Source organism: Triplophysa dalaica, chromosome 25 (genome assembly GCF_015846415.1).
Source record: "Triplophysa dalaica isolate WHDGS20190420 chromosome 25, ASM1584641v1, whole genome shotgun sequence".
Taxonomy (NCBI): Eukaryota; Metazoa; Chordata; class Actinopteri; order Cypriniformes; family Nemacheilidae; genus Triplophysa; species Triplophysa dalaica.
Window position 1 is genome coordinate 15,794,990 of NC_079566.1, and position 27,918 is coordinate 15,822,907.

The 27,918-nt window shown below is 41.3% G+C and overlaps 1 protein-coding gene across 3 annotated transcripts; it reads left to right on the plus strand.

Moving 5' to 3' along the window:
* On the plus strand, positions 1 to 27,902 carry LOC130415932 (solute carrier family 45 member 4). Of its 3 annotated transcripts, XM_056741953.1 has the most exons (9): positions 1 to 152; positions 943 to 1,042; positions 13,946 to 14,668; positions 19,020 to 19,208; positions 22,501 to 22,680; positions 22,763 to 23,859; positions 24,260 to 24,359; positions 24,438 to 24,649; positions 24,772 to 27,902. In XM_056741953.1, exons 3-9 carry the CDS (start codon positions 14,374 to 14,376, stop codon positions 25,144 to 25,146), a joined length of 2,448 nt encoding a protein of 815 aa, XP_056597931.1. In that variant the 5' UTR covers positions 1 to 152; positions 943 to 1,042; positions 13,946 to 14,373; the 3' UTR covers positions 25,147 to 27,902. The 3 variants fall into 3 exon arrangements, with proteins under 3 accessions (XP_056597931.1, XP_056597934.1, XP_056597933.1); XM_056741956.1 differs by lacking the exon at positions 943 to 1,042 and having other exon boundaries at positions 3 to 152; XM_056741955.1 differs by lacking the exons at positions 1 to 152; positions 943 to 1,042 and adding an exon at positions 5,902 to 6,055.
* The last annotated feature ends 16 nt before the right edge of the window (positions 27,903 to 27,918 follow it).

Sequence of the window (27,918 nt, forward strand, 5' to 3'; positions counted from 1 at the left end):
CCGTCATATATTCCCTTTAAAGGCGCATTATAACAGCGGCTGAAGAGTTGAACCCGAGCGGAGCAGCCCGGTGCAATAACACCAAAACACACCCTCGACAGATAAACATATAAAGCACATCATTTTCCCGCCAGCTGCGGACTGACGTCAGGGTGAGTATGTTTACGGTGTTACAGTATCAATGCGACATCGGCGCGTTTGATGTTTCTGTCATATACATCGCTGTCGTCGTCATTAACGTTCAACACAGTCGTGTTTTATTAAAGTGTTCGTGCTGTCGTTGCTGTTAAACGCTGAATCGGTTCTCGTCATGCTGTTGGTTGCACGTTTGTGCTTCATGAATGTTTAGAGACGCATTATTTTCCATACTGATGTGTAGGCGACACTGAAGCTTTGACAGATGCTGTGTGTCCTTCAGATGTTATTCTGCAGGTGCAGATGACGCTGACAGTGACTGATGAATGAGAAATAAGATGTAAATTTTTTAACAAGTGTGATCAGATGTGGTGATGCTGGAGGACAGACGCCACCAGACTGATGCTGACTTCAATGTCATCTTTACATCTCGCGATGACCTTCACAAACACTCTCTGTTGCTTTGAGTTTGTTTATTACAAAGATGCATGTAGGTGCATCATGTACCAACGCCATTTCATGTTTATATAGATGTACAGTAGTATTACAGATCTATCATGTGATGATGAATGCCTGTTGCATCACTTTATTTGAGTATGCAAACGCAAAATTAAGGTCAGTGTTGAGTTGTGTGTTTGATAAATGTTTGTATGTTGAGTTGCTGTCATTCACAATGCATGTAAGCTGATCCTCTGCGCTATGCAAAACAGAAGTGTGTGTGTGTCTCTGTGTGTGCGTGCGGTTGTCCCAGTGCGTAATGCTTTAGCACAGAATGTTTTGTGAGATGTGTGTAAACTCTCTCTGCAGGTTCTCAGACGGCTGTGTGTCTGTCAGGGTCCTGCAGAGGAGACGCGCTGCTGTTCTATGCAGACGGACTGGATTTTTATGAACCTTTCGAGGCTTTTTGGTGAGTCACTGTGTTTTTGTGATGAAACTCTGAACAAGTTGTTTTTTTCCATCAATTCTTTGATTTGTGTGTTTAAATGATACAGACGATGTCATCTATTATTGCAGCAAGTGCAGCATTTATCAACCACAAGCACAAGGATCTCCATTAGATTGTTAAATCAATCATCATTAGATTATAAATGTCCGATCTCCATTAGAATCGAAGACTAGAAAGCGTTGCATTTACAATACACACAGGATTCAATCTAATATTTTGCTAGTCTACATGAGATGACATTGAAACACGCTGTCAACAGCAATGTAGTGTTTCGTAGCATTAATCACATCAACTCGTCAAGTAAGAAACACAGGATGCTGAAAACAACGGAGTCACGTTATACAAGTTTATAATTGAAAGACTGTCTGTCACTCGTGTTGTTTTGTCTGTCTGTGTGATGGTTTATGGGGTGTTTGTGAATGATTCATATGGTTTAGGGTCATATGGTTCATTCTGGAGTGGTCGAGTTACTGTCCTCCCACTCTCTGTCAGTCACGTGACAGCCTGTTTTTCTACAGATTGGTAAAACTTAAGAACATAATTGTAATGAATTAAAGTAGAGCTACTAAATATGATAAAGTATGATAATACATGAGTAGTATTTGGCTCAATTTGACTTTTCTTTAGTGGGGAGGAAGGACAACTCCATTCCGGACGCAGCGGTGCGACAAAAGACTAAAGAACTCAATATTCAGTCATGCAGTTACTCATTTAGCAGCCGCTTTCATCCAAAGCGAGGGAATATAACACACACGCGTCATAACATAACACATACTTAAAAGTGTGTGTTTGAGAAAAGGATGTATATGCTGTCCCAAACCGCCCAAAAATGCAAAGAAGTGAATGAAATCGCAACTCCCATCAGTAGATTTGAAGCCATTGGTATGCGCGCCCAAAAGATGGTTCGGCTTGTGATTGGCTGGATGTTACTTCACTCAAATCTTTGCAACAAACCAGAGAACACGGGCCGAAATATAGGAAGTGGGTCAAAAATTGTGCAGGGGACAGAATGATCTGTTTCTAAGGGTGTGTTCATATGTTTGCTTCTATTAAAATGAATTTGTGTGATTGCTCTGTTAGTGCGGCTTATTTAAGTAATAGGGGGTTCACACCAAATCCGAATTATGCGTTAATTACATATAAAGTCCATGCAAATACAAGTCCAACGTCCGGACCAAATGAACCGAACTAGAAATGTGAACGCACCCTAAAAGTGCCTGCGGCTGCTACGGCCCTGGGTTACATGACTTTGTGAACGCTTTAGATGATAGTGGCCTGGACTGACAATATAGGTCTTAGCTTGGTCTAATATTATGACTGGAAGAACATTTGAGTATTGTGACTTCTCTTAACCAATCAGTGTTCAGGACCTGGACCAGGTGTTTACTAAAGCATGTTATAGCTCTGGCTTTGTGAGAACCTCTCTCTGCTTTAGTTTATACACAGACATTTGACACTACAATGGGTTTAACGGAGTAAACGAATGCAGTATGTTGTTCTTGTCACGGCAGTGGTGCAGGACTGTTGCATAAGATCTTTTTTTAGTAGAGGCCTCTCGCTGCTAAGCACTTTTCCGTCCGGGTTCGACCCTCTAAAGCTGCACCGCTTTATCCCTGCGTGCCGAAGTAATATTTAAAGTGGCGCTTAATGACACACGCTAAGAATAGTGTTTGAAGAGAGGTGAGTCCTCTGTAGTGTCCATAAACCCGATCGTTTGGACGAGAAATATAGAACTTCAGCCGAAGAACCAGATTGATGCTGGTTTGAGCAAACTCTAATGAATGATGCTTCTCACCTGAAGTCTTTAAAAATAAATATATATATATATATCTCTCTCTCTCAACATGAGTGTGGTCATAAGGTGCTAACAGAGAAGTTGCTCACACATGTTAGAGAATCACAAGTTCAGAGCCCGCAGGAACAATCTGCTGCAGCTCGACGGAGCTTGACTCTGTAGACTCACATTAAATATAAAACCTCTTTGCTGACTCGCTGTTGTTTGTGTGCACTGTAGATCGTCTGTAAGTTTTGAGGTTTTGTTGGTTGGATAAGAATGGCAGTCGACGTAAGCTGAGGCATGTAAACTCACACAGCAGTGTGTTCTGATCTGTTTTAAAAATCAAATCTAGTATTCATTTTCTGGATATCGACCTCAGTTTGAGACATTGTGAGGTCGAGCGTGTCTGTCTGTGTGGAATGGATAGCGTCTCCAGGTGAGTTTATCAGCGCTGTCGTCCTGGAGAACATTGGCAGTCGTTCAAGAGAAACATAAGCACAATGCTGAAGCTGTTTGTGTTCGGGGTCCGTCCATCTGTCCGACGCTGTGGTGATCGCTCATGTACGGCTGATGTTGGGTCAGTGCTCCCTACTTCAGTAAATGTTTTCTTGGTTTCTTAGTGAACACTGTGTCCCAGATGGAGTTTTTTTTGTTGAAGCTTTTACAACTCAACATATTAGTTCTGTTCCAAAAAAGAGCGATTTTATTAAAGGGGTCATATGGTATAAATACATGTTTTTCTGAGTCTTTGGTGTGCTATAAGTTGCTCATGCATGTATGAGACACGTACAATTCAAGAAATTATAGTGTGGGAAGAAAAGATGTGTTCTATGTTAAAGCGAATAAAAAGCAAACAACCCCACAAATCTACATCAGTCGGTGGTCTGATTTGACCAAGACCGCCCAAATGTATACTCAAGTATGGTGGTGTACCTGTCAGTTCCACAACACACCTCACTTTTCAGAGCCATGACCTTTGTTGAAAATCTGCCTCTTTCAGACAGGAGAGGAGTGTGTGTGTGTGTGTGTGTGTCTGTCTCTCTGTCTGTGTGTTTGTGTGTGTGTGTTTGGGGGTGTCTGTCTGTGTGTTTGTGTGTGTGTGTGTGTGTGTATGTGCCTGCAGATGTGAGAATATTTAACGCAGTAATGTGTGTTATAACTGCAGTAAAGCTGGTGTGTATAAAGGAAGCTTTGTGTTCTCTTAATATCCAGACAGAGCTTTTTTTCTGCACAGTAGACTTGAGTTGACTCATAAACCCACAATATGAGATCTCTTCTGAAATCTGCTGAGCTCCCTACATAGACAACGTTTTTAGATAAACTATACACCAGAGGATCCAGAATACATTCAACAAATTCTTTAAAAAAACAAAAATGAAAATTCTGTCAACATTTACACATCATTGCAGATTTGGATAAAAGCGTCTGCCAAATGCACAAATGTAAATGTATTCACCCTCTTGTCATTTCAAGCCTGTGTGAGTTTCTTTCTTCTGCAGGACACAAAAGAAGATATTAAGAGAAATGTTGGCAACCAAAAAACCGTCAGTCCCCATTAGCTTGCACTGGTTTTGTGTCTATACAGTAGAAGTTTTTGGTTACCAACATATTCCAAAAGATCATCTAATGCGTTGTGCCGAAGAAAGAAAATCACCAAACAGGTTTAAAATGACAACTGGCTGAGTAAACGATTAACAAATTAGTAAAACTGAGTAAAACATTTTTAGTTTTGTAGGTGAACTGTTCCTGTAGTGTTATATTCAACGTAATTCATTCAATACATAAAATAAGGAATTTGAAATTGTTCTGCTTAAGATGTGTGTATGTGTGTGTGTTTGATATTTTGAGTACCACATCAACATCACACAGTTGTGATTGTGTGTGTTCTGTCAGACAGTGTTTGTGTAGTCCTGTATGAAGGTTTGTGGATCACTCAGATGGGTTTCAGACGTTTGGCTTGTGTTTGACCCAGCGGTCCATTCCTTTCCAAAGGTCCCGCTTTCTCAAGACCGGAATTTTCCATGAAGGTTGGTCTGCTGTGGGCGGAGCTGTACGGGGTATTTCTGCAAGTCTTAGTGTGTTATAATTCAAGAGCGGTGCTGTTGTCGTTCAAATCAAGGACGTTTGCTCAAGGATTAAGTGTTGTTGTCCTGAACAAATGTCTCCTGCTGGATCTGCACGTGTTCACTTAATTGTGTCCGACATACCAGTCATCATTTCTGAAATACTTCACAAAACACTCACCCAGAGTCCACTCTGTGAGAGATATCCCACAATGCAATTTGTTTGACCCGCTCTTGTATTTCTAGTGTGTTCGGCCAGCAAAAATTTCACGCGGTGTTGAAATTGCTAAATAAAAACCAAGCACTGAATTAAACACGCACAGTACGGCAGAAAGTGTCGCATACTTCTTCACGTACTCAAAATAAAAATAGTTGGCACTCTATGCTGTTCGCCGCACTAATATTCTGTTCCAAACTTAGCCTGTGATTGGATCGTGTTACTGGGGCTCATTACCCAGAATGCATCTGTTAAGAGAAGGTCAACACCGTCAACAAGAGTTTTTGATTTATGAGCGTGTTGCGTTTCTGACGGCACCTCGTCTCTGTGCTCGTGCTTCGTTTTTATACTAATGTGTACTTCGTCTTGTGCTTTGTCAACAACCCGATCGCTGTTGCCAGGCAACATGTTTTTACAGATTTGATGGTGAGCCACGAAATATCTTTATTTGGACACGGTTTGAGAAGACGACGGGGCTTGTTAGTGTTGAGAACCGTCCACACTGGGTCAGGCACAACATCAACACCCGGCCTGACCCGTGTGACAGACGTCTGTGATGTCATCAAAACTTCTGACCTCATCCTACAACAATGTCTATGTCACCTCTACAGCTGCGTGTTATTAGGTGTAACCCAATCAGAAATGAGTGTGTGTCAGAGGTGGGAGGGGCTGCTGATGATGTAATGAAATGTTTTTATTTATCTGTGGCTCCGAGTTGAGCGTTTGCCGATGGAGCAGGTAGACGGTCATGATGGATGTGATGAGGTGGATGATGGTCTTTATATAGAGCTGTAAGCTTACCAGGAAAACTTACTTGGATTGTTGTGTTGTGTTTGATCCGCTGCCTAAACCTGACGCCAAACACCAGAGCGGGACCTTCTGAAGGACATGGTTGAAAACAACATCTGTTGCTATAGGTATTCATGCATGTTTTGATTCTGTGTTTTATAGACAGCATTTGTGCCATACGACTTAAATAATATCAAACAAACAAAAACTTGATATGATTAGTTTCACCTCAGGATTTGTAGGTTCTCTGAGAGAGGTTATATCACACTGTATTATGCAATATTTACAGATTTGTTTTGGCATGTGAACTTAGGAAAAATATTTGCATAGGGCCTGGTTCATTATTAAAAAACAATACAATTCTTAGGACTTTATGTCGACTGCATTGAACTAAAAGTTAGAATTTATGGTAAAAAAAGGTCAAATGATTTTGTTTAATGGTAAATGACATCATGCCCCGTGTGCTGACACAGCCGTGTGTCTTAACTTCTGTATTTTTAGCTTATGATGTCAAGTGATATCTCAGCTGATCTTTGTTTGTTTTTTATTATTATAGTGGCTGACACACACAGATGTGAGAGGCGTTTCAGTTCAGTCATCGTTTTCATCTTCATGACTCATTCACTGGGGATTCAAACTCATTTAACTACATTCTTTCGATTTGACGCAGGGTGTTAACTGCACGTGCAGAGAGGAGCTGATGCAGCATTAAACAAGACCCTGTAAATCCTGCCTGCATGTGTGCGTCTGCGCTGGGTCTGCAGGGTTGTGAGTCATAAGACGAGTTTGTTACAGAAGCTGATCGAGCTCTCCAGATGCAGATGTCAGAGAAGCTTGCGGGAAAGTGTGTGTGTGTTTCAGCAGTTGGTTATGCAGTAGCCGGGGGAAAAAGAGAGAGTTTATGGTGAAGATTTGTCATCCTCATGCCTCCTCCTCCCGCGCTGCACCACTGCAGTCACTGCGTCTCATTTGTTTACATTCCTGAGAGTCTCATGCACTGCTGCAGCATCGCATCCAGTTCGGTGTGAGATCTGCATATAAGTCACCGTTGCCATAGAAATGAGATTCATTGATCGCCAGATTTATTTGCCAATCAAATTTGCCCGTGGACGTGACAGAGTTATATAAGAGTTTTCTGCTCATTTGAATATTTTGTCAAATAAGGGAAAAAATGTGATTATATCTACTACCAAATGTACTACGTTAGTACGCATTGCCTGCCTTCATGAATCTCAACATTCTAGCGAAATGCCATCAGAGCAGAATGTGAGATGCTTTCATTCATCCTTCAGCGATCGATTGTGATTGGTTGAGGCTGTGTGTGATGTCACGGAGAGGCAGATGGAGATGTTGTAGAGAGGCGTCTTGTCTCCGGGGAACACACGCTTTCGGCTGTGACCTCATGACTCTATCACACGTGTGTTATTATTAGATCAAGCCAGAGAACAGACGAGAGCAGATATTTCAGTTGGAACAATGAACAGAACGACAGAAAGTTTGATTTTTGTGTGAATAATATAATTCATCTTCATTATAAATGACTCTTAATGCACACTGCTGTAGGGCTGTTAAGGGTTTTTGCAAAGTAGCTGGATGGTCTGATCTGAACATTATGTTCTGGAGGTGTCATTTTCTATTTTTTTTATACAAATAATTATAATAATAAAGCGGCAATGCTGTGTCTTTCAGGAGACCTGGATCATGTCAGTAAAATAAATATTTCTCTTTGGTACGGAAGGATTGATGTGCCTCTGAAATGAGACTTGTTGGAAATTTGATTCGCAGTATCTCTAGATTAATTGTAATCGGAGCATCACCAGTAACCGTGGCGACCTGATCTCCGTGTGTGCCTGGTGAGCCTTGTTAAGTGACCCAAATGTTCCTGAGGTTCTGTGGCGGGATGCTGATCTGGGTCCCACTGGATCAGGGTGTGGATGTAGGTCATTTAAACAGGATACCTCCACTGCAGTCAGCTGAACTCATGAAACATATCCACTGTCAGTCACCTCACCAGTGCTCTGTTTCACCATCTGTGTGTTTTTTACCAAGTGATAAAATACCAAATATAAACGTGACAATATCATTTTTAGAGAGTGGGGGTAGAATTATTCATGCAGTTTGCAGACAGAGGTACACAGTGAAATGTGACATCAAGTGATTCGTAGTTCAACACAGAAAGTGAATCAGGAAGTCTGATGTTGGGCTGGGCAAATTATATTGCGATTCTTGTTTTTTTTCATCAATAGGGTAAATGATTATATCTCATAGCACAACATTGCACGATACAAAAAAACACATCATCTAAAACATTTTTATCCTGTAGCTGAGATGTCTTAACAGCTTTGCAATTGTTTCGTAATAATATTAAAGAATCATAAAAAATCTTTATATCTGTGGAAAACAATCTGTTCGACATAACTCTGCTTTATGTATGTGGTATTTTCCAAGTAGAATAAGAATTTTAAGAATATTATCTATTTCCAAAGAATCAGAATCATAACCCAAAATACAAGACCATTTTGTCAGTTATATTACTAAACTTATCCTCAATTTTGACCCGAGCTTTTGTTATGTAAGAGGGAATCGTATTCCTGTAAGTGTCGGAACTGAAATCGCCCTTGTAACTGCAATTACAACTGTTATTGACACCAGCGAACGCCAGGTCATAGAATGCACCTATCTAACTCCGCCTCCATAGAAAAATATCAACGACTACTTCTCTAGCCCCGCCCACTGGTTCGCACAAGACCGAAGTTAATTTTTACATGGGTGAAACATTACCGCGGATTCCTTTTTTAGCAAGGCACAGGTTGACGAAGGATTTGCGGTGAGACTAAAATTAAAAAGCAGTGCTGTGCAGTCAATATTGGATCCGATAGGAATGGCGCAGCAATCTAATGTGAGTAAAACATATTTGTACCATGTTGTACTTTTGCTTTGTTAAAGATCGATGTGCCCTGAGCACTATTCACACGAGATTAGTATTAGCTGGGGACCTCCAGTCATTTGTATTAATTGCAGAGGTTGTCTGTGAACTTAATCCCGTGCTAATCTGCCATGTCTGTCATTTTTAAAGGAAATTTCCCCCATAAATGACCTATCATATTTTGATGAACACCTAGTTCACAGGCTTCAGTTATCCCGTGCAAATGCGCCACATGAAATACAGATGTGGGGAGGTCATGATGGCTGTGTATGAGGTCCAGAAATGATTGTGATATAAAAACTGGTATGTGACCTCTGATGCTCCTGTGGGGATGATTGGACCGGTCAGTCTAGCACTAGCAAAGCCAAAGTCATGGGTTCAATCACAGGGGATTCCATATAGTCAGAAAAAAAAAAAAAACGTCTGTCAAATTCATCAATGTGAATGTAAATGTAATGTTCAGCAGGTTACACAGGTCTCTCTCTCGCTGTGTCTCTGTCAGGTTCATGAGTCTGAGAGATCAATGTTTGTCATGTTTAAATGATTGAACATAGTCATGTTTGTGAAGTTAAACACTGTTTAGGGGTTGCAGTATCTGTTCTGTTGGCACTACAACTGGAAATAAACATCAGCTGCAGATATAACCAAATTAACCTTGAACTTTAAGACGAGTCTTAACACCGCTCTCTCTTTCTCTGTTTATGCGTGTCGTGTCTCGGACGTGAAAGCAGATATACGTTTACTTATATTTATCTTTTAACAGAACAGAGCGTATCGTCTGTTCAGGAGTTTGCGGGTCAGTTGGTCAACAAAGAGATTTTCCCCAAACTTACGGTCTTGTTTGCCTTCCAAAGTGTTTTCTCAGAGATCACAGTCTTGAGGTACTGGGACAAGAGGTCAAACAAAAATCCATCATGTAATAACACTTGTTAGGAGGGCTGTCAAATGATTATTCATCACTAATCGTGTGCAAAATAAAGGTTTTTGTGTCGTACATAATGTATGTGTGTGTAGTACTGTCAATAGTAATGTATATAAACTTACACAAAGGTATGTAACATTTTAAGATATATTAATGATTTATATTTAAATGATATAAACTTTATACATATCAAAATATATAGGCACATGTAAATATGCAAAAAGTGTGTCTATGTGTGTATGTGTGTGTGTGTCTCTGTGTGTGTGTGTGTGTGCGTGTGTCTGTCTGTATGTGTGTCTGTGTGTGCGTCTGTTACAAACTGTACACACACACATTATGTACACAAAAACTTGCACAGGATTAGTCAGGAATACTCGTTTGACATCATTTGTTTTGTTGTTTGCAGAGTGCTTTATGTCTCTTTATTGTGTTTAAAGATAAAAGATTTAAGGTCCAGCCAAACATGAGTAAAGCACAATTACCAATGAATCACGATTCAGGTTTTGCCACAATATCAAAGCACATGACGTGTGTGTAGATTTGTTTGTGGGAGAGCGAGGTTTGGCCTCATGTGATGTTGTTATACAAGCGTCTGAGCACAGGTGAGGAGAGACATCATACGCACACAAGAACACTTAAGAGTCACTGTCGGTCTTTATACTCTTTTTGTCAAACTCTTTTCCTGATGTTCCTCTGAGATAATATCTGGGTGTAGTTTCTTCAGAGGTTAGTTGAGCAGAATTTCTGCAGCTGGATCCGTTCTGGATCTCCAGTATCTTCTCACGTAATGGACACTGAGGGTACATGTGTCAAACCCCTGGAGAAGAACGGGCTGAAAGCAGATCTGTGTTGTTGTAATGCAAAGGTTTCTGATGCCGGATGATTCCACTAATGTGGTTGTTTAATGGCTTCACTAATGCTGTATAGCTTTTTATGTTTATATGAGGAAACTCAACACTATCTATCTCTCACTCGCTATCGCTCTCTCTCTTTATCTCTCTCTCTCTTTATCTCTCGCTCTCGTTCTCTCTCTCTGGATGTGGTCGGATTCTTAATTTTGCTAAAGGCCACTTTTGCTAATCCTTTTCGAGTTAACATGACCTCTCTGCATCTTTCATTCGTAATGATAATTGAGAGAATCAACTTAGTCTCTGTGCAGAATAGAAGCCGTGCTTGATTTTTACAGAAGTGTTTAGCATGCGTCAGACGTTTGTGTCAGCAGACTCCTTCCTGAGACGTGATCTTTGTTCATCTGCTGTATTGTTTTGTCATATCCTTTACTCTTCATATTCCTTGTGTAGCTGTTTGTTAGTCTGCACCAGAACTTTCATCACATCTGTTGTAAAAACAGGCACACTGGAAATATAAAGAGTGAGGATTCTACTGTATTTCACATGATGTTTTGCTCTTTCTGTGGTGTGTTGGAACGGCAAAGAATTTAAGAATACATCCAGAGGAGCAAAGACAAAGTCAGTCTGAGTAATGCACATTAACGCAATACTTTATTTGTGTTATCTGCAATAACATCTAAATTTGAAGTTGATGATGATCACATCACTAACCAGGAGCAAAGACAGACTTGTTGTCACATTAATGCTAAACATTACTTGTATTTAATGCTAAACTTACAACACATGACAGCAGTTTGAAGTTATATACATGATCCCATTACTATTTTCCCTGCTTTTCATTTTCTCAGTAACTTTTAATCAAAGTCAATGAGTGCAGCTGTGACACTTAAGAGGGGATTTGACCCTCCCGGCTGAGTTTGGTTTCTCCCAGGGTTTTTTCTCCATTTATTTATCATTGGATTTGGGTTCCTCGCCACAGGGCCGTGTTGATATTAGATGCTTTCCTGTGTCTCAGTGGTTAGAACATGGCACTATCAATGCCAATGGCATGGGTTCGATCCCAGGGGATTGCATATAGTCAGAAACAAATGTATGATACGATGCAATGTAGGTCGCTATGGATAAAAGTGCTGCCAAATGCATAAATGTAAATGTAGATTAGCTTAAAGTCCCAGTGAAATAAAAAATGACAATTCTTATTTTTTCATGAAATATTGCAGCGTTTATGGTAAGTAGTTCATCAATGTGGGACGTTTTCTTTTTTAAATTTAGTTAGAATCTGAAAATGCACTTATGCCCTGAAATGACGATCTATCTTAAATGATGTCAACTAGACAGCTTGGGCGGAGCATCCGTTAACTCCTCCCCTTCAGTTGCCAGTCTGCTGCAAGTTTCATTTCAAAAATCAATGCAACAGATATTTTATATCCAATCAATTCGCAGTGAAAACGCAAGCCACGCCCACTCATTTTCACTCGGAAATGTGTCAGAATACAGAAGTAAAAACGATCGAAACTTCCTGGTCACTGGGACTTTACATTTTCGTTAAAAAACCGTTAACATCACTTTATAAGAATGATATCCCGCCGTACTTCACATCGTTTTTTTTCTCCTGTAAAGCTGCTTGGTAACAGTGCGTGTGAGTTTGTCTACTGTTAAATATCTTGCTTTTGTTGTGTTTTATATGTTCTGTGTTTATAATGGTGTTGATGTTTATTTAGGATGAAATGTGTTTTTATATTTGTAAATTGACCTTGGGTGTCTTGAAGCATCTTTTTGAATTAAAAGTATTCTCATAAAGTCTAGACATCTCATATCTCTCTGGATTGAGTAACCGGGTTAAAGCGTGACTCTTATGACCCCGAGGGAATTCCAGTCATCTGTTCAGATGTGATATTTAAATACTGGATGAGAACACAGACTCCAGCTGATAACTGATAGTGTGTCTGTATGATCTTTGTCTCGGGTGATGACCCAGTACAGATTGAAGTTTGGAGGAGTCCGCCTCATCATCACCTATTGGAGTTCTTCTGTGATGTTGTGTGTGTTTGGGTTTATTTCAGGTTTTTTCGATCTGTATACGGCAAACACAATGTCCACCCTGTTTACTGCTTTAATCCTCGAGCACAATCCTTTTATAAAGCCCTCGAGACGGCATGTGCAGATTAATCACATTCTTTCAGTCACATTAAGAGGTTTAATCAGCTTGTTTGTGCTTTCTGAAGCGTGCCACATTTAGCTCTTTATGTTTTGCACTGTTCTGAAAGTCTGATTCTTCCTCCAGAGCGGTTCATTCTTCTACTTTAACACACATATGATCGTAAGCAGAATGTTCTAGAGATGCTTCATTTTATTGAACTGAAAAAAATCTTACAAGTTTTTCACGTGTAGACAACATCATCACACTTTAACATGTGGTCTCATGGGTTTTTACATGGAAATTTACATGTGATTCACACAAGAATGTTCTAAAACCACACGTTTTAAATGTTCTTGCACAGGTGAAGCTCATGTGTTTTTTGTATGGGATGAGTTTAATGTTAGGTCATGATATTATTAGAGATTTATTATTGGTCATATTATATTTTTTGCACCAGAAGTTTCACATGTTGACTGGTTTGTGTTATACAGACATGAAGGATGTGTGTTAAAGGGGTCATATGACACGGCTAAAATGAATATTATGGTTTTTTTAGATGTCATGCAATGTGTATACATGATTTACGGTTCATAATCGCTGTATTTTCCACATACCGTGCATGTTTGTATCTCCTCTTTGCTCCGCCTCTCTGAAACACACAGATTTTTAACAAAGCTCATGAGTCTGAAAAGCGAGGTGTGCTCTGATTGGCCAGTTCACCAGTGTGTAGTGATTGGTGGAATAATGCAAGCTTGTGAGGGAAATGAAACGCCTCTGACCATATTTGGAACATCAGGTTCCTCTTCCATTGTACTGACAGGTACACCACCTTACTTGAGTAGACATTTGGGCGGTCTTAGTCACATCAGACCACCAATTTACCTAGATTTGTGGGGGTGTTTGCTTTTTATTCTTTTACATAGAACGCATCTTTTCTTCCCACACTCTCAGTTCTGGAATTGTACGTGTCTAATACATGCATGGGCAACTTATAACACACCAAAGACACAGAAAAACACGTGTTCACGCCATATGACCCCTTTAAGATATGTGGCTTGAAGAAGCGACGTGAGCCAAACACACTGTAACAAGATCTTGTTTTGTGAAGAACTCTTGTGATTTCTTTGAATTTCTGAATTTGAATCTCTCCATCTCTCTCTCTGTCTGTCTGTCTGTCAGATTAATCGGTCACTCCATGGGGATTCTCCGGGGCGCTCCATCTGGTTTCTCCTGCCCAACACCCCTCAGCCGTCCCTCCTCCCTCTACTGCACCGCCTCCATACAAATCATGAAACTGGTATTAACTGAATGGCATATGATATGGATTTTTACTTATTCCAGTAGACAGTAAACACAAAACACACACACGTGCACATCACACACACCCACATAAACACACACACACCCACACACACTTGCATCACAGTGAATGACCTCATGATCGGGTCATATCTGTCTCAATCAAATCACCTGCGAGCGTCTGGAGTTTGGAGTCTGATCCTCGCCGGAGCTTCTGAACACCAGGGCACCCGCAGGATACGGAGCTGCTGCTGCTTTCTGTGTCGGATCGCCTCCGTTCTGATTTGCGTGGAGTGTGACGCGAGTGCATGCCGGCGACGGCGATGGCCCCGCAGAACAGCGAGGCGGATGGCGTGCAGCTTCAGGCAGTCGAGGCGGTGCAGAAACACAGCGGCCGCTCAGGTGGTGAAGGCGGAGCTAATGGAGCCAGCGGAGGAGGAGCTGGAGGGCGGGATTTGGAAGGTCAGGAGGAGACCGTCAGCGAGGGGTCTATAGATCGTATCCCGCTGCGACAGTGGATCATGCACGGTGCCATCATGTTTGGACGAGAGTTCTGTTACGCCATGGAGACGGCGCTGGTCACGCCTGTGCTGCTTCAGATAGGTAAAGCAAAAGATTTGATCTAATATGACACGACACTATGTGATTTCATCCAAAAGATGTTTATTTGAAAATGTCACAATGCAGAAAGGTTTGTGTGATAGTTTGGTTTAGATCAGGGGTTCTCCACCTTTTTGACTCTCAAGGCCCCCCCATTTTATTCAACAATATCCTAGGCCCCCCAACCCTTTACATTTCTACCCAACAGTGCTTTACAATAACTGGAAAAACGTCAATTAATGATAAAAATGGCCAAATAAAATCTTGTATTTTCATGTATTTCAATGCTCATTTTATCTCATTTTAAAATAGTGGACATCTAGAGGCCCCCTTGGAAATCAACTGGGGGCCCCCTGTGGACCTCGTACCCCCTGTTGAGAAGCACTGGTTTAGAGGATACAACATACCGTTTGTACAGGATAAAAATCATTACATGTGTAGAGAGACCCCACAATGTATGAAAGCAGTTATTTAAGTTATGTGCAGTCGTAGAGATCATGACAAAGGCTGAAGGAATGTGTGACACTGCACATCTCTACGTTTTTGGGGTTGAAGCGTGTGTCCCACAATGCTCAGCCGGATGGACTGAAAGAGGGATGTTGTGTTTTCAGCCTGGAATGTGCAGGATCGTGAGGAAATTTTGCTTTTCACAACTGGTGAATTTCAAGCATTCACAAAACAAACACAATCCACAGTTATTCTGTGTGTGGTTTCACTCATAAAGTTCACAACAAAAACACAGACAGACGCTGAAGAGCCTGAAACTAGAATAAGTGTTTGACTTTGTTTTGAATAACATTGGAGAAAAGGTTGTCAAAGATTCAGAATGTACATTTGTGTTTTTGTTTGTTTTTCATGAAATATTGCAGCATTGATTGTTAATAGTTTATCAATGTGGGTCATTCTGTTTTTAAAAATTGTGAGCCTCATAACCTTCAGTTAAAACCTAAAATCTTTGATGATGCAAGTTAGATGGCTTGGGCGGAGCATCTGTTAACTCCTCCCCTTCAACTGTCAGTCTGCTGCAAGTTCCATTTCAAAATTCTAAATGTATTTGTGTTGTTTTTATATCTCGGTGGGGACCTAAAACTGAATACACACCAACTCATAGGGACTCGTGTCACCGTTGGGACCAAAATTGAGGTCCCCGTGTCCAAAAGCATAGAAAAATATAAGTTTTTTTTGTTCTGTACATTTTATATGATCTTAAGGTTTAGGGGTTAGGTTAGGGGGTACAATATTTACAATTTTATTTTATAAAAATCATTACGCCTTTGGACTGTTCCCACGGAGATAATAAACCAGACATGGGTGTGTATATCATTAAACCTGGCAGCTTTCATGTCTCTCAGCATAAGCAGATCACTGACCAGATAAAAAGCAGAGAGGTTTGATGTTTGAGACGCACACAGGTTTGTTCTTATATTAATGACGATCATTCATGCTTTGGATAAGCATATTTTGCATGTCATGTCGTCATCATAAGCATGACGTTTTACAAAACCAACCGTGATTGGTTGCTTTACCTGTCAGTCATATGCCGCTGCTGTTATTTGTCGGGTGCTAAATACTGATCTCAGACCAGTCTGTTAGCTGTCAGGATTGCTGAGCAAATCCAAAAGCACTCATCTCCATCCGTCTGTCTCTCTCTCTGTGTGTGTGTGCACCCGTGTGTGTGTGTGTTTTGAATAATTAATATGGTTGTGTTTTAGCCGGAGTGGGACGGAGGGTTATTCCGGACACACGCTGAGGTGGAACAGAACATGAGAGCTGCTGTTAATATTTCATTCTGCCATCTGCTCCATTTCGGACCAATCAGAGTTAGGAGGGATTGGGTTTCTCATTCAGGTCCTGGATCACCTAGTGTGACCGACAGGCTGAAGTCTGGTCCACGTGTAATCTGCTCTTCTTCTTGTTTGATGTTGTATTGCACCTGATGAACGGGCTTGAGAGCCTGAGAGCACCAACTTCCTGTCTTTTACACATCTGACCCTCTCTCTCTCTCTCTCTCTCTCTCTCTTTTTTTCTCTCTCTCTTTTTCCCTCTCAATCTCTTTTTCTTTCTCTCTCTCTCATTCAATTTTAAGGTATGTTATTGGCATGATTGCCAAAGCATTGAACAAATAACAAGAGACATTCATTAATTACAAACATTAGAATAAAATTCTAATAATGTTCTCTCTCTCTCTCTGGCGTTGTGGCTACACTCATCGTCCAGTGTGAGCATCTTTTTTGTGAGGTCCGCTGTGAGAATCTGATGTTGTGTGTTTGGGTGGCTGATAACACAGGCAGACAGGGAGTTTGTTTGTGTTCTTGTTGATAAGACAGAAGAGCGTGAGATTTACAGACCGCCGCCATTCTTCTCTTCCTCCGGTCGACGCGCTCGGCTCTCAGCATTGTTGGTCATTTTTGACTCGGTGGGAAAGCGAAACGTCCCGTCATTATTTACTGAAATGTCCACGTCCTGTTTGGATGTTTACTAGACAGATTTTTCCAAGAACAAGTAACTTGCTTAACAGTCGATTCAGATCTTTTGTTCGTAAAGTTTGTGTTGATATATATATCAAACCTGTATTTGTGTGAGGAAGAGGAAGTGGATTTGATGCGGATGGTGACAGGAAGAGGTTGGTGGTCGCGTGAGGTGAAGCTCAGGTCATCTGTGACTCTGATGAGATGTTTGAGAGTTCTCTCAGCAGGTGCGCTGGCTCATTTCATGACACACTTCCTGTGATGTAACGAGGATATAGTGTGTATTCTACACATGTGTTGAGTCTCTCTCGTTTTCTCCGAATACATGTTTGTGTGAACACCGGTCCAAGTGTTAGAAGAATGTATTTGTTTTTCTGGGAAAGATTGGTGGATTGTTTGAAAAGCTTGTGAAGAATGGTAGTTTTTTTGGTCCGATTTGAATGTGTTGATGATCAGATTCAGAATTCATCGCTGAACGTTTACTGACCCTGACAAACTTACATAAACACACACCTGTGTGAAGTTGTTCTGTGACGTATCTACTGCTGTCCCAACATCTCAAACCTCATCACTTACATAACAAACAGGCATGTGTGTGTGTGTGTGTTTGTTTCTCTGTGAGTGTGTGTGTGTCAGAGAGAGAGAGAGAGGTAATCCTATTATGGCATCCTTATGCCGGGGCCTCACCACAAGATAATCGGTCTGATTTCTCCCTTCAGACAGTCCTAGGTAAAGTCCTGATGATCTTAACGGCTCTACAGATGATTTCCTGTGGTGTGACGTGTGTTAAGAGTGAATGAACCTGATCGTAAGAACATCGGAGTCGCCCCGATCGAGAATTGTAAATATTCAACATGTTGATAACGATCAGAAATCCTGAAGTGTGGGAAACCCTGAGGACAAACGCACAAGAACTCTGTTGATTGTCACGTGGAACCAAACGATACCCAATCAGAACAACCTCAGTCATGACTTCAACCAAACCCATTTCTTTCATCTGTCGACTTTCTGTCAAAAGCATTAAGAACAATATCATCTCAATTATGAATCATTTCAATAAAAAAATCTGGTTATCTACAAGTTACAGTAGTGTGAGAGTCTTCTGTTCCACCTTAAACCATGCTTTAAGGTGGAACAGAATAAATAGGTCCAGTGGAGCCAGCAGACTCTTTTAGGTGATAATGTCAGCAACTATTTACAAAACAGTATGAATATTCTTTTTTAAGAATTTCGCACGGTTTCTTCAAACACGACCCATTCAACAAATTGTTTATTAAATAAAATGAACATACAACCATAATTAACAAATTGTTTATTTTATGCAATTGTGAGACGGTAAAATAATAGCACGAATGAAAATAAACATAAACCAAACCATCACACAAACTTTTCTGCATTTCACAGTTTCAAATAAACCTGATTAGTTTGAAAGATTTTGTTCGATTAATAATCATTTACATTTATAATCAATTTACATCACACTCACACACACACACAAACACACACGTGTCTTTTATCTATGGCTTGTTTTGTTCTTTCGGGTTTGTTGGACTTTCACGCGTGATGTGTGATATACATCATTAATCCTGGTTTGTGTTTCATACTTATCAATATTTATCTGAATTGGCTCTATGTCTCTCTCCTCTCCTCCTGTAGCTGGTGTGTGGCTGCCGTCGCATCATCCCGGTGGAGGTTTGAGGAGAGACTGTAAAGCACTTCGGGTGTACAGCAATACACAATAAAGCGCAATATAAATGCCTCGTTCATTCATCCATATTATTAGAAATGTGGACTGGTCCGTGCTTTAAAAGCGTCTCACTCGTGGGAAGTGACATCACACTCGTGTGTAGTTTGTGATGCTGATCTTCATACTCTGGTGTTCTCAGGTCTTCCAGAGCAATACTACAGTCTGACGTGGTTCCTCAGTCCCATCCTGGGTCTCATCTTCACTCCTCTGATCGGCTCGGCCAGTGACCGCTGCTCACTGCGATGGGGACGCCGCCGACCCTTCATCCTTGCACTCTGTGTGGGCGTGCTCCTGGGCGTCGCCCTCTTCCTCAATGGTTCACTGATAGGTGAGTTATCAGATTGCATGGGACAAAATGCTTTTGAAAGTCAAGTTGAAAGCAACATCAAGAGTTCATATGATGAGAAGATTTTTAAGGTTTGTCTCATTTCCAGATTACCTTTGCCAAGGTGAAATGTATTTAAAGTAATGTCATGATGTTCTGTAAAGTACTACAGAGCTCCAGGTAAACACCATGGTACTTTATGTAAACATGGTAAATGCAACTAAAAAAATTTAAGAATTCTCATGTGCCGTACAGTCACTATTACTATAAAGTGCCTCTGAGACTCCACAACTTTCAAAAAACAAATCTGAGATTAATATTTGTTGTATTTAGGCTTTTAGAAAAATATGTTTGTCCAGCTCACACACTTTTTAGTATTAAACTACAAGCAGACACCATATGCGCAAACAACAAAAGATGTCAACCCTGTTATGGACTGTTTCAAAGTGGAGTAAATCAAAACCGATCATCATCAATACACATGCTTTGCCAATTTTGTCAAAAAAGTTAATATCCTCTTCTCATGTATTGCATCTAGGGTTATATTATGTGTTATTACTGTTGTATTATATAATATTTCATGTTATATGATATTTGTTGATGACAGGGCGGACATTGACAAGGTGGATATTTTTTGGCTAAAGTTTGCATTTAATGAACACTCTGTGTACAAAGTGATTCACTTTTAAAATATGTCTTTGATTTCTAAAATGTTTTTATATTAATGAATATATTCCTATGACAGGGTGGACATGTTAAGCTTGACAACATCAGACTACAGACACAATATGATGAAAATTGTGAAATACAAGTGTAGATACTCACTTTGTGTGTAGATGTTTTAAGGCAAAAAGGAGAAGGGACGTCACCGAGTACATCATATGATTTCTTAAAGGTCCATTCATCCCATAGTGACAGGGTGGACATCAACTTCAGGGTAATATTATCATGAAAATAGTATATAAATTATTTAAAATAAAAGCGTTTTATTAAATAACTTACTGAGGAAAATAAAAACATTCAATATATTTTAATCTAATGTATTTGATTTGTTTGTTACACTCAATGACGTTAGCTGAGCAGTGTGAGGGACATGCCAAAGTCACATACATCGAATCAAAGAAAATGGTATAAAATGATCAAAAAATCTTTTAAGATTCTTCTTTTTATAGTTGTATGTGTGTAAATATTTGGACATTTATAGCTTTTTATGTGGCTTGTATTATTTGCTTGAGAGATTGTTTTGATGTGTTGGGTGTGAGCACAGTATTATAATATTCCTCTCAGTAACATTAATACAGAATTCAAGTCATGTGCATTAAATGACTGTATCAGTGTTTGAGTTTATGACATAAATGTTCATGTTGTCATGTCAGTCATGTACAGTTCTATTTGTTTCATAGCTTTCATGTAGCTCAGTGGTGAGAGCAACAACACAAGGTTGTGGGATTGATCCCAGGGGATGGCATATACCTATGTGAAAAAAAGCTTACTTATTTAAGCTTAGATAAACTAAACTTCCCTCTGTACCCTGTAGTAGGTTTTCTGCTTTTTGTTGTCCTTATGTTCGACCCAATTGCTTCCATTGTTTACCGAACTTGTAAGTCTCCCATCACCACAATAGAAGTTTAGCCAACTATGACGACTTCTGCTGCTGAGAGACCCAGAAACATGTGTGTGTATGTGATCATAGTGTGTGTGTTTGTGCATGTACGTGTGTGTGTGTTTGTGTGCGTGTGTATGTGTGTGTGTGTGTGTGTGTGTGTGTGTTTGTGTGCATGCGTGTGTGTGTGTGTGTGGCTCTCTATGACATGGGAAAGGATTAGGAATAAGTTCACAGGAAACAGTTTCCTGTTGTGCCCTTTCTTACCTTTCATTGGCTATCAGAAACAACTTCCTGTCTCCACGACTGCACGCCGACTCCATTGTGAGAGAGAAACTGTGCTGTTCAAGCTAACACTGATCTCTCACTCTATTCTAAGAGTTTATCTGAGATGTTTTGGGTGCTATACTTTAGCATACAGGAGCTGGGCTGAATATGAATGTTTTAAGTTCCTCTAATCCAACTGTTTGGTTCATCCATATTATATTTAACCCTGACTCGAAATAACCATCAAGTATACAGTCAGAGCTAGTGCACTTGATAGTTCCTCATTGGTCAGATTGTGAAGCACTGAACTGATGCGGGACACACACATGTTAGCGTGTGCTGTGCAGGAGATCAAGGTCAGTTCACACAAGCTCAATAATGTGTTTATGGCATGTGTCCTCAGGCTGTGTGTGCATCTGTATGAAATATTGATGGATGACATACACACAAACAGAGAACAACACAAACAATGAAATAACACTCACTCACTCACCTCTGCCCCGTCTGTGCATCTGTGAGCACTTGTGTGTTTCCCTCTCTGAGGTATAATGTTCAATCATTTTTTATGTGATCTGGACAAGAAAGATTAAAACACTTCTTTATGGAGTCACACTGATGCTTTATATGTTTACAGCTTTAAAGTCCCAGTGAAATTAAAAATAACACTTCCTATTTTTTCATGAAATATTTCAGCGTTTATTGTTAATAGTTCATTAATGTGGATCATTCTCTTTTTAAAATTAATGTGCCATCATAATCTTCAGTTAAAATCTGAAAATATACATCCGTCCTGTGGTGACTTTACATCTGTAATGATGTATGTTAGACGGCTTGGGCGGAGCATCCGTTAACTCCTCCCCTTCAACTGCTGCAAGTTCCATTTCAAAATGCTACGGCTGTTTTTATACATTAACATTTATTCATTTAGCAGACACTTTTATCCAAAGACGAGGAAAACAATGGAAGCAATCGGAACATCATAAGGACAACAAAAAGCATTAGTGCAATAAAAAGAAAACTGGGCTCATATAAACTACCACAGTATACAGAGCTAAGTACATTTTTTGAAAGAGTACAAAAGAGATAGAAGTCAGAACTGATGGGTCAGGTGTTGACGGAAGAGACTCTTAAAGATGGACACAAAATCTGCTGATCTTGTTCCAATGGGCAGATCAGTCCATAAATGTGGAACCGATACCAGAGAAAGGAGAAAGCCATGCCCACTATTTTTCGAAATACCATTTCACATGGAAATGCGTCAAAATGTGTATATTTAGCCTAAATGTATATGTAAGTATGTGTTTTATTCGTATGTAATGTATCTTGTTTAATTGTTTATGTTCATTATAACATTGTGGTAACATGACTGAGTTTGCCATGAATTTGATATGGCCTAAAATAAAGAAATGTTTGTTTCTCTCTCAGGTCTTGCTATAAGTGACGTTCCCAATAATCAGCCGATAGGGATTGTAATGACTGTACTGGGGGTGGTGGTGCTGGATTTCTGTGCCGATGCGACAGAGGGTCCGATACGAGCGTACCTGTTAGATGTGGCTGACACGGATGAGCAAGATATGGCCCTCAACATACACGCCTTCTCCGCAGGTACAGCACATCATATAAAAACCACGAATCTGCAAGAGAACGTGCAAACTCTTAACAAATGCTCATGAAAACATGTTTGCAGGTCTGGGTGGAGCAGTGGGTTATGCTCTGGGAGGGCTGGATTGGACTCACACGTTTCTGGGTCGGACCTTCAAGTCTCAGGAGCAAATCCTGTTCTTCTTTGCTGCGATTCTGTTCAGTGTGTCTGTGGTTCTACATCTCTTCAGTATCGAGGAACAGCAGTTCAGCCCTCAGCAGGATCGTCTAGATGATGAGGCGGAAACCCACTCCAATGTTAAAATCGCCGGATCTCTGGCACACCCGTCCCAGCTCGACATGATCCGAGAACACGAGCCTTACGACCTCTACGCTGACCGACGCTCGGAGCGCGAGTTGGACATGGACTTCCTGGACGTGGACATCGTCCGAAGTAAGAGCGATTCTGTTCTGGCAATGCCCGATGCCACGCTGGACCACTTTGACCACGACTCTCTGTTCTTGCATGAAATCGAGCCTTCGATCTTCCAAGACCGCCTTTCGTCCTGTCACGGGTCGCCCCCGCGCCGCAGCAGCAGCGTGGACAGCCAAGAGTTCCTGCGTGGTAGACTTAGCCGTCTGTCGGCGTTCCTGCAGCAGCCCGAGCGGGACGGAGAGGAAGCTCTTCTCGACGAATCAAAGCCTCCCAACGGTCATCCCACGGATCAGAACGCCCTCAACGGTCAGACCTCGCCCGGCACGTGCATGAAGCCATCCAGCACCAACGCCTCCATGAGACGCAGACGTCACACCTTCTACAGACAGTCATCCTGCACGTTCTCGTACTACGGCCGGGTCGGCTCCCATCGCTACCGCTACAGGCGGGCCAACGCGGCGCTCCTCATCAAACCGTCCCGCAGCATGAACGACATCTATGAGATAGAGAAACGGCACAGGCAGAGGCAGAGGAACGGCCAGAGGACCAGACATCAGAGCGGAAACACAAACTCCAGCGGAGACACGGAGAGCGAGGAGGGAGAAACGGAGACCACCGTCCGTCTGCTGTGGATGTCCATGTTAAAGATGCCCAGAGAACTCTTCAGGCTGTGTGTGTGTCACCTGGTCACCTGGTTCTCCATCATCGCCGAGGCTGTGTTCTACACCGACTTCATGGGACAGGTCATCTACGATGGAGACCCTACGGTGAGAGATGCGTTCTCTTTCTGTTCTCTGGTTTCACTTTGACTCAGAACTGCATGGGTTGGCCTCGCAGATAATAAGGACAGATGATAAGGGACGGATTGTGTGCGTATTTGGCGTGCTGTCCTGGGGAGAGGGCTCCGAGTTTGGTAGTTCCTCCATACTCGGAGTGCCCGCCCCTTGTCCGGACTCGGCTTGTTCCCCCCTGTTATGCTGCGGTAAAAACAGGTTGATGATGAGGAGTTGGGATGTAGGAGGGATGTTGAGAAATGTAGAGAGAATGAGGATAAGGGGTGATTGGTGAGATTGGTTATAGGAAACCAGCTGGGTTAGTTATCTTCAAGTGCTCCGACCAAACTAATAAAACATCATTTGTTTGAGGTGACTTTTTTTTTTTTCGCAGGCTCCGCTGAACTCCACCGCTCTTCATAACTACCACCGGGGCGTGCAGATGGGCTGCTGGGGTCTGGTGATCTATGCGACCACTGCTGCGATCTGTTCGGGTCAGTGTCCTCCACGTCTACGTCCCATTCACATCCTTGCGTTTCCTGTTCATTGACTTTTCGTTCTTTTGATTCTAGCTTTACTGCAGAAGTACCTGGATAACTTCAACCTCAGCATTAAGGTCATTTATATTTTGGGCACCCTGGGCTTCGCGGTTGGCACGGCCGTCATGGCCATCTTCCCGAACGTCTACGTCACCATGGTGATGATCAGCAGCATGGGAATCATCTCCATGAGCATCTCCTACTGCCCGTATGCTCTGCTCGGACAGTATCATGACATGAAAGAGGTCAGAGTCTTCATTCATCACAATCTCATCATACAGATGTTAATCCTTGACCTTGTATGTGTTCCGAGCATCTGTCTGTGTAATGATCTGATTGTGTTTTGTGTCTTTCTGTCTGCCTGCAGTACATCCATCACAGTCCTGGTAACTCCAAGCGAGGTTTTGGCATCGACTGCGCCATCCTCTCGTGTCAAGTGTACATCGCGCAGATTCTGGTGGCGTCGGCGCTGGGCGCAGTGGTGGACGCTGTCGGCTCCGTGCGGGTCATTCCCATGGTGGCGTCTGGCGGATCTTTCCTGGGCTTCCTGGCCTCCTGCTTCCTGGTCATCTATCCAGGGTCTAACAGCGAGGGCGAGGGCGCGAAGGGCGAGCAGACAAAGGCGCTGACGTCCCCCAGTAACGGAGAATCCGCTGTGTCGGAGAAACCCAGCTTCCTCAAGCTCACCCGCAAGGGCGCCGCCATCACAACCTGCAAAGTTGAGTGTGAATCCACGCTGTGAATGCAACTCGACACGCATCACTAGCTGTCATCCATCAAGGATGAGCACGTTTTGCTTGCACGAATGAGATTTCTTTGTGTTTGTTTGTCTGTACTTGGCCTATAGCGTAGTGGTCTCAGGGTTGCGTTGCAGACTAGACGAGTGTCTTTCCCTCTCAGGGCCACCAGGGGGCGACTCTGGACTAAACTCTTCAGGGAAGAGAGAGAGAGAGGACCTGTTGGTTCTCTATCGCTCTCGTCCACATGCACATCCCTTGCACTCTTCCGCTCAAAATAAATCTAGTGTAGTATAAACTGTAATATAAACGATCATTTAATAACTGTGTTTCTGACGTCCCTGTAGAGGACATGATGATTACCAAAAGTTTCTCCGTGCAATAATAAGAGTTTCTTTATAATGGCTTTATTTCTCACGCCTCATCCTGACAGACGCTCAAACCTCATGAAAGACGAGTCGTGTTTCACCCAGAAATCAGTGAGGATTTTGAAGTTCATTAAGGTCGTTCTCGTTATATGAATATATAATCTTCAACTTATATTCACATTATTACAGAAGAGATTTTTTTTTCATTTCCATAACAAGCATTTGGTGGGAACAAGTTTAAATGTCAAAATCACTTTGGTACAAAATGTAAATGGGAGTAAACAGGCTTTATTATTTTAATGCACATGTAAATTGTTATCTCTTTAGCTTTCTAAATGTCTGGGGTGAAACATGACTCGTTTCCTGACCGTTTCTGACCTTAATGAATTTTTTTTGGATGGAGCGTCAAATATTTGATGTCCTGAAGTGCTTTAATATGTTTGATTCAGAGCTGCTGAGCTCGGTGCATTCACAGTGACTCACATTTTAAGAGAGAAAAAAATTTTCTCTCATTGTATTCCACATTTCCCATGATTCTCTGCTCCCCCACGCACACACACACACAGAAGGGCATAACTCTATGACTCTTGAGAGCGAATAATAACCTCAATGCTGCATCAGATACCAACACGCTTTTCACTTTAAATCAAGTAGAAATTCTTTTTAAACCGACTATGTTTTAGAATCTGCAGTGTTCTTCTGCTGTATAAATGCACATTTGGAGATGTTTGATGCGTCGCAGGTTTATTGCGGTGCCTGTCGCATTTAAAAAAACATGTGTGATTTTAATGACTTCCTGCGTTTCGTGGCAGAACTTTACATTTAAACGTTTAATCTCATGGAGGACGCTATAGCGCTCTCTGTTTACAAAGCACCTGACTGACGCGTGTGTGATTCGCGGGTGCTTCCTCGACTCATCAGTCCAAATGACAGTGGCCCTTTTATTGATGTTTTTGGGCTCTTGCTGCACTCTACAGTTTCCCGAGGAACATCGTGTCAGACTCAAGCTGGTTTCTGGTGTGAGCGATGAAAGTCTGGAGGCTTATTTCTATATTTAACTCGCACACCAGAGATTACTGTAAGCTGAAACGTCTGTACTTCTGCTTCCCATGGACCACATGTCTCATGACAGGACGTTTGAACTGGCTTTGACCTTCCTAGGGTATTGAAATCTCAACAATAAGCTGATTTTTATTTTCTGGAATGTTTATTGAAGTAAAAGCAGTTTGATTGAGAAAAAAATCAAGTTTGTGACAAATCAAAGTTGCGATATGTGCACCTGCCTCAGTAAGTGTTGGCATTACCGCGGTGAATGGCTGAGGTCTGGTACTCCAGAACACACACGGGACTCTTTTATTTGAATACTTGAAGTGCAATCTTGGTTGCGATTGGATATTTTTGAGCGCGTGTGATGACGTCTTCAGACCTTGAAGCAAAGATTCTGGAATGTTGAGATTGTAGAGCCGGGTTTGGATACTCATCTGCGGTTGAAGTTCCCAGTATTGAATGTAATGTTTGTTTGTTTGTTTAGATTAAGAAGAGGCACTGTTGCACAGAACTTGCACATACAGAGTTTAAAAGAAAATGAATTACTATCTTGCAATAGAAAAACTTAAATACTGTGGTTATTTATTTTTTGGAGCGCTTTATTCTTAAATATTTAAAGTTATAGGCCTACCTATAGAGAAAAATATATTTACATTGTGTGTAGAAATGTAAGATGAGTGAGGTGTGTGAGAGAGAGAGAGAGAGAGAGAGAGAGAGAGAAGCATACAGGCATGTTTGTGCATGTTGTGTGATCACTGCGTGCTTGCGTGCATGCGTGTTTATGTTCCACAGTTCTCTCATGACAACACGAGCAGGTCATTTTGCTACAAAATCAAATTGTCAAAATTGTGATTCTCATTAGATTGTTGTTACAGTGTTTTTTTATGGTGTCACGTTATCGAGTGCTCTATAGACACTCTTGGTTGTCTTTAAGTCAAACACACCATAACATGTTTTCATCTTCCGTTAGGTTAAACATGAGCCGAATGATTCACGTGATCTTCAGTTCATCATTAGTTTACAGTTCACTTTACAATAAACCCGAGTAGTCTTCAGATTTAACATCTCTCATATAAATCTTGTTTTTCAGTCAGTTTGAATGCGGAATGTTTTCATGTATGTTATTTCAATGCATAATGTAAGGTGGGAGAAAACATTGCGGTGTACCTAATGCCTTGGGATATTAAAGATGTATATATAGTTTCTCTTGCTTCTGTACAAAAGCTGATTGTTTTTTATTAGTTTTATTTTCTATGAGGACTGTATATAATTGATGTACATACGTATGCCTGCAAATATAGAAGAATTACACTCTACTGAATGCACCTTTAAAGAATTCAAACCAACTACATCTGTCTGGTG